Below are 22,698 nucleotides of genomic sequence, written 5' to 3'. Positions count from 1 at the left end.
CAAAAGATGCCTCTTGGGAGAAGAAAATACTAAAATGCTTCTGATTATTTATTTATTTAAAAGATAGTGAAATAAGGAATTGTGGGGTCATGTGGTATGTCTATAACATCCAATCTGTATAAAATATGAACTCCAACATGATATTCTCACTGATCACAAATCTAGTCTATTAATTCACAAGATAGGCTACAAATGATTTTGGATATTTCAAAGTGGTGTATGCTAGTTTTGTGGTCTGACCCATCTTATTATTGGATTAGTCAGATTTATGGTCTGTCTCGTTATCATTGTGTGGTGCATGTGTTAGATGAGGTGGATGTTAGACAAATACATCATGGCCCCAGATGCACCACTTTTAAAGAAGAAATCAATACGAGCGGTTTTAGGTAATTTTACTCCTCAAAAAGCACTCCTAATAATTTGGATTCATAGAGGCATTAGTTAGTAAAACCCAAATTTCTAAAGAATTTTACCGTACAATTTCTTTATTTATAAATGAAACCTTGATATTAAAGACTGACAGAGGAAAGACAGAAAGTATATAGCTCATCAGCATATGGATAATCAGACAAAAACCGATTAGGTGTTTTTACCATTGTTTTTTCGGGTCTCCCTAGTATTAGCTAGTGCTAAAAAAGCCATATTGAGGAAATCTTGATGTATCTTGTGCAGTTGATGATGTTAGTTTAAAGCAGGTTTTTCTTCTCATTGAATTAGATGTTTTGCATGGCGACGGTCCGACAAGATACCGCAGATATTGCTAACTGCGTCTTTAAGAATCTTATTCCAAACGCTCCAAATCTTTCAGTTTAAGAGAAACAAAATCTGATGAAATAGAGAAATAAATTTAGGACTTCTATCTTAGACTGGTTTGATTTTTTCTCAGTGAAAGGGATTTTTAAACCAAACCCTCCAAAATCTTTCAGTTTGAGAGAAACAAGATCTGATTACATCAGTTTGGATTTTCCTCAGTGAAAGAATCCTTAAACCAAACACCCCAAATCTTTCAGTTTAAGAGAAACAAGATCTGATGAAATAGTGAAATATACTCTTACACCAGTTTGGATTTCCCTAGCGAAAGGTATTTCATGCATGATACTTCCCCATCGCGTAGGGGAAAGAGAACAGTAACTAACCAGACTGGAGGTGTGAAATGACCAAAATGCCCTTTCTGCCCATCTTTCCCAATTTCCAAAAATATGGGCATTTCTGTCGTTACGTGGTAATAAAAATTGACGTCTTCTACTAGCTTTTTCTCGACGGTCGTCTGTAACCAGTCCTCACCATAGTGACAAAATCTCGTTCTCGCCTATTTCTCTGTATGGGAATTTCTCGGGAGATTTTATGATTTTGACGTGTTTTTTCTGTCGTTATTATCAGGAAAATATCTAAAATTAAAAAGGTTATAAATAATTTTTAAAGTTTAAAATATGGGTGAAAATAAATTATTTCAAGCTTTTAAATATTAATCCATCATTAAAATGGTAATAATTTCGCAGACAATAAGAACTTTTGAGATTTTGAAAATCCCACCGCAATATTTTAAAAAACTCAGGCGATATTTGTCACAATGGTCCTAAGTCATTCACATCTGCATGTAGGCATACGTGTCTAAATTGCACGTGTATAGAAACATCCCAGACATGAATCAGGTGGCCCATCGGCCAGATGACCTGGCCTGGTGATCAGTTTGATCAGATAATGACCACATGTCTTACATGTATATGAATGGATGCTCTTGCTTGGTGATCGGAGGTATCTTTAGTAATTTATAGAGGTGGGCATCGAGTCGAGTTAGATCGAATTAGGTCCAATTCAACTTGATCCGGTATTATAAAAACTCTGATCCGAACTTGATTTGACTTGGAACCAAGTCCAGCAAGCTTGACTCGATCCGAATCGATTTTTGGTTGGGCTGATCCGAACCGAGTCCGACTCAATTAGAGAAACCGAGTCAAATTGAGTTGGGTATGATTTGGATAGGCCTGGATGCAACACAGCGGGTCATGTCGATCAGAGCCATACATTTTAATTAAAATAATAATAATAAATAAATACTTGAAAAATCGAGCTCGAGAATGGGCTATGTGGCCGGACTGGTGCCGTTATGTGGACAAGCGGAGGAGAGAGAGAGAGAGGTGACGGAGGAGGAGCTCGAAGCCAGATGGGTGCTACTTAGCTGTCGTGTGGACAAGTGGAGGAGAGAGATAGAGAGAGAGAGAGAGAGAGAGAGAGAGAGAGAGAGAAGAGGAGTTCGAAGCCGGACGGGTGCTGCTTAGCTGTCCTGTGGACGAGTGGAGGAGAGAAAGAGGAGGAGGAACTCGAAGCTAGACGGCTGTGTGTGGATGAGTGGATGAGAGAGAGAGGAGGAGGAGGAACTCGAAGCCAGACGGCTGTTGTGTGGATGAGTGGAGGAGAGAGAGAGGAGAGGAGGAGGAGCTTAAAGCCAGGCGGGTGCTGCTGTGCGGACGAGTGGAGGAGAGAGAGAGAGAGAGAGAGAGAGAGAGAGAGAGAGAGAGGAGGAGGAGGAGGAGCTTGAAGGCAGACAGGTGCTGGAGTAGGGGACGTCGAGATCGAGCTGGGTGCGGAGGTTGGCTGCTAGGGTTAAGGTAGAGAGGGAAATGTGTATTTTTTTAAATTTTGTATATATATTACCGGCCCGAATCTAGTCCGAGTTGGATTTTGGATCGGATCGGATCCAACCGGATCGGATTTCAAATTAGGTCGGATTAGATTACTATGTAATCCGAACTCGAATCGGTCGGGATTCAGATCAGGATGGGTTTACTCGATCCGAACTTGACCCTGACATTCAGTTCGGGTCAATTATGTCGGATCCGATGGATCGTGTCAGGTCCCACCCAGCTCTAATAATTCGATGAGTTGAATTTGATTAGGGCATGTTGCTGTTGAAGTGGGGTCCTTCTAAAACATGTTTGAAAATTGTTCAATCAATTTATTCTTGACCTAGCCCTTCTCTAACGGTAACGTATGACCAATCAAACTCTACCACAAAAGGTTATTAAGGGCCTGTTTGGGAGTGTGGATTTCAAACCCCTTGATTCGGAACTCTTTGGATTTAGGGTCCTCCCATTATATTTGGCACCCGAAATTTAGCTATGCATTATATATTTATAGGGCTATGAATTTAATTATTAAATCAATTTTAATATCTTTAATTAGGGTATGTATGTAACGTTTGACATAATGGTTATAACAAGCCCGTTGAAATATATTTGTTGCCTCAAAATGATGAAACTCCAAGTCTCGGATAAACCACAAGTATAAGATCACATCCGAGTGATTAACCAATGATTTTTAATCATTAATTTACATGAATACTGTTTAGATTGCCCAAATTATCATATTAAAGTAATTATAGTGATGCAATTGATATCTAATTATTTTGAGATATCATAAATGGGCCATGTAACTAATAAATTAATAGTTTAGTGACATGCAATTCTTGAAAGAATTCTAGATGTAGCCTGAGTTTTTACTGTGGATACGAAACCCCCTCTTTAAAGGATTTGAAACCCCAAATACTTAATGGTGCCCAATGCACAAGGGATTTGAAATCCTCTCAAACCCTCCAACTACATGGTGTCAAACAACAACCCCTAAGTATATTCCTCTTGAGCAGGTTTTTAAGCAATCATCCTTCTATGTATAAAAATAAATCATACGCAGATTACCCAGTGACTTGGATGCTGATTGCTGGGGACCTGATTGGGTCATGTGGGCAATGCAAAGTATATTTGAAAGTTGTTTGGCAACCCAATACATTAACAACTCAAATTTCAAATAGCAATCGGTGGCCCAATCAAATCTCACCACTTATATGTCCCAGCGACATGACCGGTATACAGATACTTGCAATCCAAATTCCACTCACTGGTACGAGCATCCTACTTAGATTCTCTGCTGGGTCACTCACAAGTATGAGCATCCTACTTATATTTTCTGCTGGGTCAACTACCACCTATTCGGGCCCACTTAGTGATGGCCTGGATGCCAAGCACATGCGTTGAATTAGTACACGGGCGTGTTTGTATGGACTGTACATTGCTCAGGCTGAAAGTTCATACACAACAATTCTGATTTTTAGTTTTTCTTACCAGATGGTATCGTTAAGTGATCCAAACCGTTGTTACCATGGGGCTTGCACTGGATGCTCATCTAACAAAAATATTCAAGATTGAATCATCCTGTTTGTATAATGCCTGGTCTTTTTCTTATTTCAAACATGAATTATTATCATGTTGGGGGATGATGACCTGTGTTTTCATTACCATATGTTTCAGATTTCTGAGGCCCATTATGAGGTGTGAGTGCCATCCAAACCGTCCATTAGATGTGGCCTCCACTGTTAGGCGTAGATGCAAAATACTGTGGGGGTTGGGGATAAGGACCACCATAGAAACGTTCAAATGGAATGTGGAGTCCACGGCAATGTGTTTATACTATCCAAGCCATTCATCAGGTGTGCCCCACCGGGATGAGGTGATACACTGAAACTCAAGTCCATTCCAAATTCTAGTCGCGCCACTGCAACCTAATACATAGGTTTTACGCGTAGAGTGTCCAACCTAGGAGTTTGATAGGTATGATTCTTGGGATTTACCGTTCTTATGAGGCGCACCAGATTCACGGCTTGGATTCCACATAAACATCACGTGAGGGACCCACCTAGATCCAACGCATGTGGTTATTCCTTTTTCTTGTTTCCACTCCTAAACGTTTATTTGTTGGCCGAGTGGGGGCCATGATATCAACTGTTTGGATCATTAAGAAAATGGGCCCCACCTGTCCTCCCATGCAAAAAACGAAAACCCGAACAGCTGCTTGTACCACCTCTCTTGGGCCCGAACGAAAACCCGAACAGCTGTTTGTAGCACTTCTCGGCCCGAGCGTTACATGATACCTGGCTATTGTATTGTATGGTATGGGACGGTGCGTCAAACGCAGCCCATGGATCGAGGGAGGAGGCATTGGCAGTGGGCCTCATCAGAGACTGATCCCTACAAACCCCACATCCCCTTCTGTTGGTAGGACCACCTGCTGCTGGCGGGTTTCCCGACGCGACGGGCGGATATCTCTTCTATATCTCGCCGCTCCTCCATTTCTCCGGTGCATCATCTCGACATGCCGTGTACGGTTTTGTTCCTGCATGCGGACGGGAATTGCTTAAAACACCTGTTTCAAGCTTTTAGGGGCCGCTATCTTGTACACATGAAATCCACACCGTCCATCAGCTGATAACCCTTATTTTAACCGTACATTCAAATGATTAGCATGATAAAAACTCATATAAACCACAAAAAAAGGAAATAATGTAACATTGCGCCTAACGCCTCTAATTTCATACTTGGTTAACAACCCACCATGGATCCACACTAAAGTGTGGCCCACTTTATTTGTTGATTTGGCTGAGTTTTTTTTCCAAGGTGTTGCATCAAAGGGATCACCTGATGGACGGAGTGGATTTCATACACAACATGGTGACATCGAAGAGTGCTTGGTTGTTTAACTTGCAGGTGTTGTAGATGATTCCGGTCCCCTGCAAAAGGTTGCCGCTAACATGCGCTATGTGTTACGCGTACGCGTGATGTAACACTCTGCGGGCCTTAGATTGTAGATAGACCTTTTTGTATTCAATGTTTGTACTGATGTGGTAATTATTTTGGAGAAGAGATGCTTAATATATCAAACTCGATATCCACTCGCGGTAAATCGTTGACGAGAATTTGGATGTCTACATGACCCGTGCTAACCGCTTAATCTAATAAGTTAGTTATCGAGCACTCATTCTCTGTATAAGTGGCACACTTGATGAGATCCTCACCGTTAATTCGTTGAGACCACTAGTAGATCGTCCATCCGCCAAAAATCGCAACGGTTGGAGGATTTTTTATCCATTAAAATTTTTTAATTCGTTGGACTTATGTTAACTGTCCATTTTACTGATGAGGATCATTTGATAAGTTTTATTTTTTAGATTATGTCAATTTCATGGAAAGACCCAAAACGAAAATTCCAATTTCCACCGTACATTTCTGGCCCATCCAAGGTTTGAGAATGCTTGATAACTAACGCACATACAAGTGAAAGCATTGGATAGTTCTTCCATCCGCGCCTGTGGTTTATTAAATCTGGTAGCGCTTTCCCACACAGAGGCAGGCACGTGCGTACCAGTACAGAACACGTGTGCTAGTCTTGAGTATTCCACCAAGTAGGCTACATTATTTAAACCCTATGGTCTGAAAATTCACGCCACTTCACAATTCAAACAGGCATACACACTGTAATTAAGAAATATTATCTTAGCAAAAACATAAGGAGTGAAACAGCTTATTTTTGTGCGGGCATCTAAGTATTATTTACAACCAGATGAAGAGCTCAGATTTTTCTCACGTGTTCTGTATTGGCACGTGTGCTTGTGCGGATGGCGAGGCTGACATACACACTCTCCTACATTGTTCTTTTTCTTATTAATATTTTTCTTCACCTATCATAGCAAGCTACCCGAATTTCAAAAATTATAATAGAATTATCAATGGAGGATTATAGGTTTTATGACGGTAGAATGATTCCTCTTGAAGGGAATTAGAAAGTATCATTATGGTATGCTGACCGATTTATTTTTTTATTTTATTTTTTAATAGATCTGTCACTATCTGATTAAAATCACATAATGCTAGTCCTTTTTTCTCTCTCTAAAATAGCTGTGATGCAATATCGAGCATATATTGTACATCATTACTAATATTTATATGCAAGCCAGCATTTCCAGCCAATTTGTTTGATATAGATGTGATCACAGCCATTAAAAAGATGGGCCACGACATGAAGATGAAGACAAAATAGATCAACAGGGCATAAGTTATGGTGATCCACACGTCACGCAGACCACACTATCAAAACAGGTGGACAACCCATCATCTGACTGAACGTCTACGTGTGGCCCACATATCACACGTGTTTTGCATGGGTCGTATGTACTACCTAGGTGGCATGTGTCTGGGAAGGACTGCAGTGTATGGTTTACATATTGCATGTGAAAATTTCACATTATTTGTGATTTCATGTGGCTTAGGTGAAAAATGAAACATAAAAGGTTGCACATTTACTTACATTATTTACTAATACCACATGCATTCAAAGTTATACCATAAACTTATGGTTAGGTCCACATGCAGAATTTTCCGTAAGGTTGGAAATAATACTATCATCTTCCATAGTAAGAACACACAATTTCACTCTTCAAGTGGGCCACAATGTAGGAAATACATTCTTTTATAGAGATATATTTGTTTTAATTAATAATGATGTGGTCCCAAAATATTTAAATAGTGTGGCCCACCTAATGAAAAGCTCAAATATACATGCGGGTCACAATGTGATACATGTGATTGCATGTGAAATAACCAACCTCTTATTTAAAATCATTTCATTAACATTTCAAAATTTTTCATTTGGTGCAATGTGTATTGGCCTTCCTTTAACTTGTGCTCTTGAAAAAATTGCCACGTGGCCTGTAATTTAAGTTGTTATCAAGTTTGATTGGACCATCAATCCTAGCCGTCTGATTGGTGACATAAATGACGTTTGCAACGGTGGACATGGAATGGAAGCAGTAATTTCCACGAATATGGAGAGTGGAACGTTCAACTCTTCCAATCTAAAGATAGTGCTCTCTCCACATAGGAATGAACGGCTATGATTGTGTACCATTTTCTGTCTGCCGAATTGGACTGAAATTAAGTAATTATTTTACGAGAAAACACGAATACTCCTGCAAGTTGTGATGGATGTTATGCAAGTACGGGAAATTAACTAAAACTTGCATACGTGGCATATAAGTAATTTAAATTAAACTGTTCAAGTTATGGGTCTCCAATCAAATGCTTCGTGGACCACAACTTATGCTTATTCGGTTAACTGATAATCGGATTGATGGATATTTCTTAGGCGGTCGGATATAAAAATCAACCTACGGTTGTATTTCAACACACAAGTTTCAAAGAATCAGAGCTTATTGTTTCTCAACTAATCTAATTTTGAGAATGTGGGTCAGTGGCAGTTAGTTACACAGTTTAGACGGTTTAAATTTAGTTAATATACAAAGTGTGTATAATTTGTGAGTGCCTGCGTATCAGGCGTCGTATTCTGCGGAGTATTAAATAACGGCCTTCATTGTTTTGCTACGCTCACTCACCTCATACTCCAATGGTCCCCTTGTTTCCAAGACCTTGATCATGACCTTTCAGCTCACGATATTTTGATGCTACGATAATATCACTAAACAGAAAGAAATAAAAACCGAAAAGCTGACCTTATACCGCGGTTAGCCGGTAAACCATACAACCGCAAGTCATTTTGGGAGATCCTCCCAAGATATGAATTGAGCTAGCGTGACTCGCGGAGGGATAAGGGTATGTGCATGCGCTAATTGATGTGGGCAACGTGGATGAGATCCACTCCGTCCATAAGGCTTTCTGAATAACTTCTACCTAATAAATAAAAAATCAGTGCGATCCAAAGGTATGATAGGCCAAAGCTTAGTGAGCGGTTGGAACATGGACACATTCTTAGTTTTGTGTTGGGCCCTCTATGAAGTATATACACTATCTAATCCATTCATCTAATGCATCCTGCTAAGATGAATGGACTGAAATAAAATCACACTATTTCAAAACTCAGGTGGGTCTTCCAATGTGATTTTAGAGTTTTTACGCATGATTTTACACTGTTCTGCATGGTATCACCTGAATGAGTTTTAAATTAATCTAATTTTTGATATATATGGAAAGAGATCAGTGGTCCATCCGATGGACGGCGTAGATCTAAAGAATATATAAAGTATTCCTCCCACGTTAGCAGCAGGCATGCTCTCACCGTACATACGCGAGTTTCATTAGTGTTTTCGCAAAGATATCTCTATCCCTTATCTGCCCTTGTTGGGAGTAAATGGCAAAGATTTCAATCTCCCTTCGCTTTCGGACCCTCAGATTTCGTTGCCCCCACTAAAAACCACTTTCCCCAACCCCCACCCTAAAACCGCTATTAAACCCCTCAAAAACCGCCATTTAACATCCCCAAACCGCCGTCCGAAACCGTCATCCCTACCGTTAAATCCCACCTTTCCTTAACCCCCGCCGTTACAGCGAAAAAATCGCCGATTTCGACCTCAGAATCTTTTTCCCGCCCTATAAGTCCGCTCGTTTACCCTCTCCAGAAACCGACGCCCCCGAGCTCGACCCCAGACCTGGTCCGAAAACCGCTCCTCTTTTCCCTCAAAACCGCTTTCCTTTTTCGAACTCGGTCACCAGCAACTGAAAGCTCTGAGCTTCCGAAAACCTTCTTTCCATCTGAGAAACCGCTCTTCTTCCGATCGCGGGGATCTGTAAATGGAAAGAGCAGAACTGTTGATTTCAGCTGCAGATTTACTAAAATGTTTTTAGTTTTTATTTCGGCGTGATCGTTTCGGAGTGTGTGTGAGAGAGAGAGGGGGGAGAAAAGCAGAGAAGGGAAGAGATGGTGGTTTTGCTGATCAAAGAGGTGCTCCGGAGCCTCTGCTGTGACAACGGATGGTCGTATGCTGTCTCGTGGCGGGCCAAATGCCGGGATTCCATGTGAGTTTAAGCTGCATTTGGATTCTTTTCCATTATTTGTTTTTGGTTTTAAATAAATTCAGCATGTGATGTGTTTGATTGATTGCTTGTGTGTATTTAGCAGGTTTAGTTGACTAATATTTGCTTATCTATTTATCCGTCTCTTTCTTTATATTTGGCAGTTTTTGAGTTATTGGTTTTTTTTTTTTTTTTTCCGGGGCGGGGGGGTGGGGTTGTTTGTTGTGATGTCTCGGTGGATTGTCTTTCATGTGATGTTGTTGATGTAGAAAGTGCCGGTTTTAGTTTGTTTTAGTAGTTTTCTTCTGTTTTAGCCAGTTCAATAAACATGTGATTGGGCAAATGGGCCATGGTTTTGGAGTTTCTGACTAAATTAAGTTTTTCTCTGTTTTTTTCCCCTTCTTTTTAAGTTTGTAATTTCGGTTGTTGGGTGGAAGGCGGTTGTGGTTGGAATTTGGTGGCGTTTGATTTGGCATTGCTTGGCAAGATTTACGAATGTCGATGTTTAATGCATGTATGTTGTATTTATGTGGCTGTTGGATTCATGAGTATCTGCATTGTGTGTTCTGTTTTTATGGAACTTTATGTGTGAGCATCTTAAGAGTTGAGGAGTGTAGTCATGTTGGGTTCCTGTTTTTGAAGATTCCCGTAATGGTTTTTGGGTGATTTTGTGCATGCTGCAGGTTGTTGATGCCGGAAGATGCTTATTGCGAAGACCAGGTGGAAGTGGTGATCGAGAAGATGCTTCATCAGGTCCACATGGTGGGAGAGGGGTATGTTTGTAAATTTGGTTTTGCTTTTTTTCCCCCTCTTTTTTCTTCGTGTTTTTTTTTTCCTACTTTATTTCTGGGGATTTTGTGGTGTGCCTAGGTCAATATTTTGGTTTTAATGTTTCCCATCAGTGGGGAGTTGTTGCTAGCTAGCATCAACTGTGTGATTAGAATGAGGGCGTTTGAGAAAATCTCAAAACTATGAGCTTGATCCACTTGCTGCTTCAGTGGCATAGGGTACTTATTACAGTGTGTTTGATGCGTATTTTGTAAGAGGAAATTAATTGGAGTGTAGCACACCCATTTCCTTTTTAGGTGCACTGTGCTCAAATTGCACGTGGCAAGGTTTGGACCATTCAGCAGGTAGTTCCAATTGATAAGTGACCATTGTAGAAAATTTTCATTGATCAGATGATCTTAATTCTCAGTGTTGGCTACAACTAGATGGTAGGAAAGAATATTGAAAGTGGTTCACCTTGATGGGTAAAAGGTCCACCAATTGGATGGGTAGGATCATCTGATTGATAAAATTTGATGGAAGTGATCCATCTGCATGGAACCACCTGATGAATTTTCTAAATAATGGACAATTGTGCCATGTGTCCAATTTAAATGCATTCCACTGTAAAAGGAAAATTGTGCTCTGGCCCAGATTATATTTCCCCTTTTTGTTGAGCGGCATAATTATGTTTATATGCCCATCCAAAATTACCATCTCTCATTAATGATGAAAATTCTCGAGTTAAGAACCTAGCAGGTTCTATGCCTACTTGGTTTCATGCTGGTTTGAGTGCGTTGTTCTACACTGAGTTGTGGGGCGTTGTGTGCACCTGTCTGCTATTCATTTTGTTTGATATTCACTATTCTTTCAGTAATCGTGCATCTTTGTCTTCTATTTTATTTGGTGAAATTAGTAAGATGCGCATATTATGTTCATCTTGTCTAATTGAACAATATTGAGGCAATCTTGAGGGCTAACTTTGTGTATGTCGTTGTTTCTTAGAATGATTGGACAAGTTGCTATTACTGGGAGGCATCAGTGGATTTTTTCAGATAATTACTGTGGAGAATTGAATCCAATAGGCCCCTTTGACAGTCAAGCTCTGCTCCAGGTACAGTTGATTGCTTGAGTCAAAGATTATTTCAACTGTTTAACCCTGTAGAGACACACAACTTGCACTATGTTCAGGCTGATGTGTAAATTTTAGAATTGGTACTGAGTGCTGAGATATCTCCCTGTAATCTTTGGTGAAGAATAATGTTTATATATGTATGCATGAAATATTTTGAGCTTATAATACTGCAAGCTAAGCTGAATATTTTTGACAATTTTTGAACTGTTTAGTTTCATTCCCTAACTATATATGTTCTCGTTATATAACTTTGTAGAAGGTCATGCCATTCTTCTTTTAACAACTGCTTTTAAACACGGTTGGAAGCAGCTTGAAGTACATACACATTGATTTGTTGTTCACTTACATGAACCTGTCTATATCTTTTTACAGGATACTGCTGAGTGGCGTCGACAATTTTCGGCTGGAATTAAGGTCCGTGCTTATTCCTTTAATAGTTGTACCTAACCTGAGGTGTATGGACTCTTGCACTTTGGTTATTCCTTCTTATGATTGGAGCCTGAAAACATTGGTTCCTTGTGTTACTTTCAAACATTTGAATTCTATGATGTGGCTTCTGATTTTTATTCTCATTTTGCAGACAATCGCAATCATTTCTGTGTCATCGCAAAGTGTGGTTCAGTTTGGTTCCACTCAGAAGGTTAGTACTTGGGAAAGATCATAATGCATTGCTTAAGCCCTTCTAGAAGTGAAATGTATCATTACATGTCTCTTTTAATTGGATCCCTAGAGAGGTTTAGTATCAAGTATATAGGGTGGTAAAAGAAAGGGTTGAATGCTCTTCTTGGGTGCTGATTTTTCTTATCCAAAGGATACTTTTGCTACTTGAATCTTATTTTGCTTTTTCGACAAAATTATAGTCACCAGTGATAAAATGAACCCTTACAGAATAAGTTTACTATAAATTCTCTTACGGAAGCAACATAAATAGTCCTGAAATGCAAGTTGGCAGATAAATTGTTTTTGATAGTTAATACACTTGAATTGTGTTTCGGTCTTTTGGCACCTTTTTAATAAAAACCGGTAACTACTCAAAAAATAGATTTAAAAAAATGTGTTTTGGTCTTTTGATCCTTATATAGTAATTGACCAATTGTACTTGTATTCTTGTGGAACTATTTAATCCTTGCAGTGTTCCCATGTATAGAGATCTGGTTTTGTATTTTTGCAATTTGAGAGTTTCCTAAACTGGAAATCAATTTAAGGAGGGAACTCTCTGAGTATTTCCTTGGAGGTCCTGGTTTCCAAGATCATATTCAACTAGCTCTCCAGTTATGCTGGCATTAATCTGGTATCAGAACCTGGGGCATAGTTATGGGCCTGTAAGTTAAGATTCTGTATGCAGAAAAGAGTCAAGTTTTCCTTTTTCATTTTTTCCTCTCTATCACCTTTTTTTTTATTCTGTGATTTATAGATCTGTTTTAGGAGATGGGGGGAGTGGCCTTCTGATCAGGAATCCATATGTTCAAACTAGGAAACTTGGTCAACCTAATGGAAGCAGGTGTCCCCTGAATAAGTTATTTTACAAGGGGATCTCAAAAACGTGGTTCTTTCCACCATGTATTCAGGAAAAAAGATTTCCTTATGGGTTGCATCTCTAAAGTTTTTACCTAAGGTTATCACAAAATTTTCAGATATGTTCGTATCCAAGTTAACAATGGGATATATATATCAGGTCAAGAAGTTTGTTTTTGACAGCTACAGAATCATTTGTTGGGACTTGCTGTTGATTCTTACCTTCTGTTTTTGGTGCAGATTCTTGAGAGGATGGAGTTTGTGGATCTTGTTAGAAGTTTGTTTCGGCAGCTGCAAAGTGTTTCTGGGCCTTATCTGTCTGGAAATTCTCAGAAAGCTTTTAAGAGTGAATCTTACAATCCACCACCTCCAGGGGCTTCTGTTTCTGTTCTTTCATCCAGCAATTCCTACTCTGATTATGCAAACATCAAATCCTCTCATGACAACAGCCATGAAGAATTCATGGCCAAGGCCCAATGTTCAACAATTCTAACTCAACCTTGCAATCCTTCCACTACTGGGTTGCACAAAGGCAGCCCACAGCCTCATGTATTATCAGAACCACTGATCCCTGGTTCAACATATCCAACCAAAGATTCCAGCAATTTACTTCAGAAGACAACCACCTTAATGAGTGACTCCTCATTTCCCCCCACAAGCCGACACCAAACAGCTGGTGCAGAAGCACAAGTCATATTATCAATGCCTAATATGCAGCTACCACAAGTCTTACTACAACCTAATTCCTGTTCTTCTAGCAGATCAGTCCTCAGCAATCCCAGCACTAGTGCATGGAGTGGTGAACTTTCTGGTTTGACTTCAATGGAGCTGCAGCTGCTGTCGGGTATGGGGATTCAAGGGTCTCCAAATATCTTTCCCCTGAATTCAGATGCTAGTGTTTCTTGCGGGAACGCATTTCCTAGTTTTCATGGGGACCCAATCATAACTCCATTATATAGCACAAATGGATCACTTGATACAGTATCCAGAACTGGATATGGAGCGGGGAAATTGGCAGGTAGCCACCTTGCTTCTTCATTTCCTGCTCATGGAGGGGAGCTATCTAGTGACAAATTGGATTCTAGAGGGGCTCCTTTTGTTCAGCAACTCCTGAGGGGATCGGCTAGCACCCAGGCACTCCTAGAAGAGTTTAAACCAGCCAATGCTACATTGGCCCTTTCTAATCTGAACCGGGCAAACAATCCAAATCACTGGACTTCTCCACCACTAGATCATGTGAATAACAGCTTGACCACACCACTGACTGATGATCTGTTACGAGCTCTAGGTGTTGATCCTCTAGCGTCTGGTTTTGATGGAGGTGATGTTTTCAGCAGCATCTCAGTTAGTGAAGTGCCTAGATCTGTTCAGAATTTTGTAGGTTGTAGTGGAGATTCTCTTGGTGCAGTTCCGGATGGAAAAGAGAACTCTTCGAATGTGCCTGTGCAAATGTCTGCAGACAATGACTTGTTTGATAGTTTGGGATTGGATCTTAAGCACAGCCAGGGCCAGGATTGTTGGGATGATATCATATTACCAATAGGGAGCAGCAGCAGAATGAATATGAGTACTGGAATTTCAGGGTCCATCTCAGAGTTAGATGCAATTTCTATCACAGGTCCTCAGAAAGGGTTCTTCTCAGAGCTAGGACTTGAACAGTTATTAGATGCTGTTGTTGGTAATGTTAAGTCTGTTGCAAATCATAGTTCAGATGATCGATCATCCACAACTACGGTCACAAGAGCAGGCAGTACCTCAGTGTATAGTAATCAAGTTCCATTGGCAGGTCTTTCTCGTTTGAGTGGAAGCACGGATGGTTTGCTGCCCGAATGCAATTCTGATAAGACCATGCATGGATCTCAGAAAGAAGCCCTCTCAAAATCCATGGTCAGTTCATGGATTGATGGCAGTTACAATATTAATACTGGGAGTGCAGCAGCCTCACAGCATAAGAAGCCTGAAGAACCTCCAAAGAACACAAGGAAAAGAGCTAGACCTGGGGAAAGTACTCGGCCGAGGCCAAAAGACCGCCAGCAGATCCAAGATCGGGTCAAGGAATTGCGGGAGATTGTGCCTAACGGTGCAAAGGTACTTACTTTGTGTTCTTGATTTGGATGCTTTCTCAGATTATTGCATGTGAAGTTCACACTATTCAATTAATTCAATGTAACAGTGTAGCATTGATGCTCTGTTGGATCGCACCATCAAGCACATGCTTTTCCTGCAAAGCGTGACGAAATATGCAGACAAACTTAAACAAGTCGATGAGCCAAAGGTGAGAACTGTTTTTGTAGTTTGGTTATCTTTCTATTAGAAACATTGTTGATGTTATTTAATCAGTTGAAGAGTCGGGCCTGGGAGTTAATTTCAACTAATCTAAGTGTTGTTTTGCACAATTAACTAATCTAAGTGTTGTTTTGCACTTATGTTGCTGTCCAGATGATTGGCAAGGAGAGTGGTGTTGTCTTAAAAGATAACTCCAGCGGTAGTGGTGGTCGTGCTACCTGGGCATTTGAGGTTGAGGGTCAGACCATGGTATGCCCAATTATAGTTGAGGACCTTAACCCCCCAGGCCAGATGCTTGTTGAGGTAAATCACATCTGCATCTCTAAAGTCTAACCAGACATGTTTACCAAATGAGGTACTATAAAATGATTGGTAAAAGAAAATGACATTTTTTGTTCAGCCAAGCAATCTTACAGTGGGAACCACATTTTGGTAACCTAAGCCATTGATTTGGTGGTCCATTATGGGATATGGACCATTTCGTAATATCTGTCCCCACCTTGATCCTTGCCATCTGATGAAAATGAACATTACAACCACTGGTCCACATTTAACGACGGCCAAATGGGACCACTAGGATCTTGGGGTTAATCTCCTATCCACTGTGAGGCCTAATGCGTGAATGACTTGGGCCACCAGAATGTGGACCCAAAAGTACAGTTTGATCTAAACTGAAGATCGGGCGGACATTGTATGTTCTTCTTGCCAAAATATCATGCCCATTGTCAATTACTTGTATCCTTGTGGAACTCCCAATATCCATCCATTTGAAATCCTTCTGATCTGTTTCTGTTGCAGATGCTCTGTGATGAACGGGGATTCTTTCTTGAGATAGCAGATATAATTCGTGGGTTTGGGCTGACAATCTTAAAGGGAGTGATGGAAGTCCGAGACAATAAGATCTGGGCACGGTTTGTGGTCGAGGTAAATCACTAATAAAGACTAATTTTTATGCAGAAGATGGTACATCCTCATTTTCTTTCATTGGTTTCTTAATCGGATTGTATGGCTGTAATTCTGTTGTAGGTGAACAGGGAAGTTACTAGGATGGATATATTTCTCTCACTGGTTCAACTTCTCCAGCAAACTACAAGTTCTGGCAGCCAGCCGACTAAACCTATTGAGGGTGGGATTCCTGTATTTACCAATTGTCAGCAATCTCCCATGCCAGTTCCAATCAGCTTAGCTGATAGATTGCAGTGATCGGGCACATTGATCTGGTCTGGGACTGCCGCGAGCAGGTACAGTGACAAATGCCTGCCATGACTGGCGTTCCTGACTCTCAACTTGAATAGCTGCTGTCAAGCTTTCAGTTAGTGGAAGCTTCTGGAGAAGAAAGTGGGGTATGTACATAAAAGAGTCCTGTTGACGTTTGAACATGAATGTGATGGGAACTAGTGGTGGAGATGAAGATATGACTGGGAGGGAAATATTTTCAAAGGAATGGCTGGGGCTTTTCTTTTGAACAGTTTCCCATTTGAGGGAAGAAGGGTAATGAATCCATATGCATTGTCGCTTTGAGGAGTTGAAGCGGGGTCTGCAATGGTGACAGCTCAGCAGGGAGACGTGGTGATCTTGAGATTGTCTAGTCTAAAGTTGTAATTGGGTTTCTTTTTTTCTTTTTCTTTCTTTTCTTTCTTTTCTTTTTTGGGTTAATGGTGTAAAAGGGGGGAAAGAGGGCAAAGGGAGGAACATTGAGCTTGTTGGGTTTTGGTTCTTTTGATAACCTGTTTATATTAGATGCTGATGATGTTAACCTATTTTTAGGCTGACTCTCTATTGGTAGATGTAACTTTCATAATAAAGATTCACTCTCTCTCTCTCTCTCTCTCTCTCTCTCTCTCTCTCTAAGAAAGCAAAAGAGGCGGCTGGCCAGATTTTTGGGCTCATCGTTTATGATTTCTCCTACATTATGCATGGTTCGATAGAATTTCTAAGTTGGTGAGCCATCATTGATCAAATGGACTGCATTGTTGGGATCAGTGGCCCATGAGATTGGAGGATTATGCGTATCCAGTGGGCCCCACAAGTGATCATACACATGGATTAAAGAGGGGCTGCATATGCTTCCATGCTCCCATGCGTGTGGTATCCTGTTGAGAACGAAGAAGTTCCCAAGTGTGAAGACTTTTAGAGAAGGATTTTCAATCATGGGAGGAAAACCCAAGGACTCTTATGACAAGGAGTGTCTTGGCCTCCAAACCCTCAAGCATTGGAAATGTATTTCATTGGTGTGCAAAGGAGAGTGGCACAATAGACCTATAGACAACCGAGTTCGATCAAAGGTTTGTTAACGCTGACAAGTACATATCTCTACCTTTAACTCGGTTTGTATGCAATGGAAGATCCAGGGGAAACTGGAAAACTCGATTACACGTGTTGTCAGGGTGTATCCATGCGTGGTTGGTGATATGTACTTTGTGTTTTGTCATGGACGGCAAATTCCTACAACCATGGTGGTTGCTTTTGGTTGTTAAATACCAATTTGTTCTATTTGATTTCATTGCATTCAAGTGGTGATTATCTAACACCAATGCTCATCAAAGATGACTGCTCTACCTTGATGTCTCTTTTTTTTCTTTTTCTTTTTTTCTTTTTTCTTTTTTTTACCAATGGTATTGTGCTGCATTTATTATGATGTTTTGATTAATCTCACGCCTTTATCTTCACCTGGAATCTGATCATCTAGGATTGTAGCATGCTTCACTTTCAGTATTTCACAGCTGCAAATAGTTGCAATCAATACCCTGTTTTCAGTGGAATCCATACAATGTTTTTGGTAACCAAACTCTCAATCAATGTATGATTGCTGGTCCCTGCACGTTAGATACACTGGTTCTAATCAACGTTTATTATTGTTCACCATCTGCCCTCGATCGCTGTCTGTAATCGATAACGATTCCAGTGCTCGACGCTGTTGGGTAGCCATGCCTCGATTGTTTTTGACAGCGTTGTATTTGGTGTTAGCGAATTGATTACTTGCTTATCATGGGTTGTTTGTTTTGGTTGTGGCATGATTGGTTGTATGGATCATTGTTTGGCATTATAGATATATGCTAGTGCATCAATCATTGATATCTTACAGGCCAAAGATCATCTCTAGACACTAGGCTTGTGATGTACATGAACCCACTTTGGACCCTTTACCAGTTTTGCTCACAGACATCATGTGCCCATTCACTGTTTGGACTTGACCATGTGATTCGGCCTGTTCCACATGATGTGGGCCTTTCTTTTGTGGGAAATCAGGAACACTTTGGGTCATTTGGGCCCACAGGTGTAAGCATTGGCTTTTTCTGCCTTGGGTCAATTTTTGTGGCGGCCCCAGTTGGTTACTTTTCATTTGGACTTATTTTGGATCCGAATCTTGAAACGTTCTTGGTTTTTTTTTTTTTTTGGACCAACTTTCTGGGTGGGCACGGTAGAGTATTTGGACTGGCTAATTTTGGACCGTTGTTTTGCAAAAATCTAGTCCTTTTTGAGTGTATTGATGTAGGGGCAATTTTCTACTATCAAAGAAGGCTGATTATGGGCTATCGTTCATCTGATTATGGATTGATTTGACAAACAGAAGTAGACTGTTGTTGCACCCAGGTTTCAGCTCAATTAGCCGACTAGATTTAGATTCGACATCCAGATTTTGGTTCTTAGCTTATTGTTTTTAGTCAAGTCTTTCCCACTATATCTAAGTTAAATCAAACAGTTTAGATATAGGTTCAGATCCAACCGTTGTTAACATCTAGATCAGAAAGGTGGGTGAAATTTCAACCGTTATTAGATTGATGGCAAAAGATGGACCGTAATTTCAACTAGGTCTAGGAAATTTTACATGGTCCGTTGATGGCACAGGTACAAATTTATGTGTACGATCAATGGAATTTTCCCAATTTAATGTAGGGCATCGACTAATTTTGTTCAAAACAGTTGGTTGAGGGCCACTGACACGAATGCTATGCTGTGTGATTTTGGTCCATGCAACTTAAGAAAATTATCCACTATCACCATCTTAATAACCCAATATTGATTGCTCCCATCTATCTGACGCTTTCTTATCTACAACAGGGCCCATGATTTGGACGATCCCAATTGCAGAATACACATGCCATGTATCCATGTATCATCATCATCATCATCATCATCATTATTGTTATTATGATGATGATACTAGTAATAGTAAGAATATATAATGACGGTGGGCGCAGTTACGTTTCAATGGTGGGAGTCCAACCGGGATGACAGGAAAATACAAATAGAGTCCAACCTTTGGCTGGGCCTACCATTCATAGGGCAAGTCCTACCAGGACGAAGGAAAAAACAACAAAATTAGCCTGACAAAATACTTCTGTGGGCCCCAACGTTTCAATGGTTTGGGGTCCCATCCTTAGAGACGTTGATTGCGTCCTACCCTTACCAGGATGGACTCAATCCTCGCAGGGGCTCTGTAGGGCCCACCATGATGTATGTATCTTATGCACGCTGTCCATCCAATTTAAAAGATCATTTTAATGCACGAGCCCAAAAGGGGGAGTAGATCCAAAGCTCAAGTGGGTCACACCACAGGAAGCAGTGATGATAATCCTTGTTGAATTTTCTCTGGTGTAACTTTCAATTGTCTGGTGCATGGAAAGTAGAAGTATGTATTAGAGATAAACGATGTATCAAAACACATACGCTCCTATATGAGTCGCCACCAATTTCTAAATGGTGCAAAAACAGGATAAGCTAAGTCTAACATTCCCCGTACGTGTATGGCCGTACGGGAGTGGTTATCACCTAAAATCATCCATCCACACAAGATTGGTTAGCATTTTCAGTTGAAAAGGTTGCATTTCCAACAAAAGTTTCATCTCATTCGTTCTGCTTCATATGCTCTCTTATCACATTCACTCCCACTGTAACACCTGAAATCATACATCTATTCAAGCTAGCTTAGCAATTTCAGTAGAAAATGTTGCATTTCCACTAGTGTTTCATTTAGTTGGATCAGCTTCATATGCTTGCTTTGTTGGGATTTGTGATGTGGAATCACACAAATATGGATCTAGGATAGCAATATAAGAGCACCAAGCAATCACAACAAAACACAAAGATTTAACGTGGAAAACACTTTCGAGAAAAAATCCCAACACAAAGCAACAAAAACCCATTGTGAAAATAGAAATTATAAAGAAAAAGGACTTATCCAATTCGAACAACATCGAATCTTAACCTTGCTACACCCTTTGAAAACCTTAGAACTATTTTAAAAACCCTTGAAATATCTTTAGTAAGCCTTTGTATATCTTAAAATAGCCTTAGGGACTCCTATTTATAGATGGGGAAACCCCACTTACGCACCTCTCTAAAAATCGCATCAAAGTTATGCAATCCGCGCGGAATCCTCGCACTATCTGCGCAACCTTCGACTAGTCGAGCCAGGGCTTCGACTGGTCGAAGGACCCCTTCGACTGGTTGAGCCTATCTCTCGACTGGTCAAGTCTATCCCTCCACTGGTCGATCGTCTCGAAAATCACAAATACATCGTTGTTGGACTTGGAGTCAAATTGTCTTTGACCAGTCAAAGGGACCTTCGACTAATCGAGCCAGTCCCTTGACTAGTCGAGCAGCGCGCGGACTGAAAATTTTAAGATATCTTCCAACAACATTCTTATCACATGCATACACTCCCACATTAACCATGCACACTTATTATTGCAATGGACCAATAGATGATAGTGGCTATAACAACATGTGAAATGATCCCTATAATAAATAAAATAAAATAATAAAAAAATCCAAAACTACATTAGTTAGATGGAGTGATAGACAAATGAGTACTCTTACATAAGACCATATATACTCTTGCGAATACCTTTGGATTCCTGCTCATATCTCAGTGGGCACCTAACAACGGATTTTCTAAGAAAATAAGAAATAATGTATAAGTTAAGAAAATGGCTTAGCTGGGTTCATATTGTTATTATTGAGAAGCCTGAAATAACTGTTAGAAATGCTTTAAAATAATTTTAATAAATGAAAATAACAGCTCTGGAGTATTGTTGGTGCATACAAGTTCTGATGAGTAGTGTAATTAAAACAATCTCACCAAGATCAACCTTGATTGTCGTCAGATCATTTATAACACAAAATGTTCTAATGATCAACCTTGATTGTCATCATGCAAATCCCACTTGGAAGCTGATTATATCTAAACTTGTTATAGAAAATGGTTTAATGATTAATTTGGATCATCTATCAAGTGGATCCCAACTTGGTATGCTTGTTTTTTAAGAATTGCTCAGATGGGACATTCCTAACAGTCTCGCAACTAAAAAGGACATTCCAAATTGGCCACAAGAAAGATGGTGCAATGATCATTGTGGACTATCCATCATGTAAATCCACTAGAGATTATGGTGTAAGAATCACTTTATTCAGGCAATCCTAATTATTCAATTGATGGATGGATGAGAACACTGATCCACAACATGTACAAAAGCCATCATCAATTTGGATCAACCATCTTTATGGATTCATGCCTTCTAAGGATATATTTAATAAGACAACTCTAACAATTCAATAGATTGTCAAACAACTGATAATCCAACTCAACCAAAATTGTAAACTTGTCAATTTAAAAGTTTTAAGTGATTTCATCTCCATGAAAATACAAAACTGCCCTTAAAAATGCGTCTCCATCCTCATTTAAGGCATAGTAAGCAAAACCACAAAAATTAAAAAAGAAAATGGTATGGAAAATATTCATGTTATGGCAACCGTTAAAATCTGAAAAATATAGAAACGCCAAAATTCGAAGAATGACAAGCACGAGTTTAATACAATTTGAACTAAAAAAAAATAAATCTATATACGTACACATTTGTGTGCATTTAAGAATTTAATTAAAATAATTTAAATTTATATATGCGAACAATGGTATATAGATAGGCCAATAGTGTTCTTTCCCTCTTAAAAATCTTTTTGGTTCAAGTAATCCACACAAAGAAGTCCATCTCTACTAAAAAATTTCAAGTTCTAATCAATTTTATCAACGAGCAATCTCCTTTTTTTTTTTTTTTTTTTTTTTTTTTTTGAGATTTCCCCAAAACTTATTTTGAATAAAACAAGTTTAATTTGGTTTACTCAAAACAGTAAGTTGTTTGCCTATCTGCCGAAAAATATGGGGTTTTAAATGTTTAATCAATCATATGAGATTTTTCTTTTTTCATAAAGATGAGTTTAAAAGGAGTTTTGCCACTCTAGGAGAATCTCAGAGAAAGAAGCTCTTCGGCTACAGCATGGGTGGAATGAGCTTTTGCCACAGTACTTGCATGTGGTTGAGTTTGTTTTCACATGGTATGACCCACTTGAGTTTTGAATTGA

General features: G+C 39.8%; 1 protein-coding gene across 1 annotated transcript; it reads left to right on the top strand.

Annotated features, from left to right (window-relative positions):
• The first annotated feature begins 8,987 nt into the window (after positions 1-8,987).
• LOC131232704 (transcription factor bHLH157-like) lies at positions 8,988-17,164 on the top strand. Its single transcript, XM_058229128.1, has 10 exons — positions 8,988-9,635; positions 10,316-10,405; positions 11,406-11,514; positions 11,908-11,949; positions 12,116-12,175; positions 13,291-15,138; positions 15,224-15,325; positions 15,490-15,639; positions 16,135-16,260; positions 16,363-17,164. The coding sequence occupies exons 1-10, from the start codon at positions 9,538-9,540 to the stop codon at positions 16,537-16,539; spliced, it is 2,802 nt and encodes a 933-aa protein (XP_058085111.1). The 5' UTR covers positions 8,988-9,537; the 3' UTR covers positions 16,540-17,164.
• The last annotated feature ends 5,534 nt before the right edge of the window (positions 17,165-22,698 follow it).

The sequence above is a fragment of the Magnolia sinica genome, chromosome 18, assembly GCF_029962835.1.
Source record: "Magnolia sinica isolate HGM2019 chromosome 18, MsV1, whole genome shotgun sequence".
Classification (NCBI taxonomy): Eukaryota; Viridiplantae; Streptophyta; class Magnoliopsida; order Magnoliales; family Magnoliaceae; genus Magnolia; species Magnolia sinica.
The sequence above is the reverse complement of the archived record's forward strand: the minus strand, read 5'-3'. Positions and strand labels throughout refer to the sequence as shown.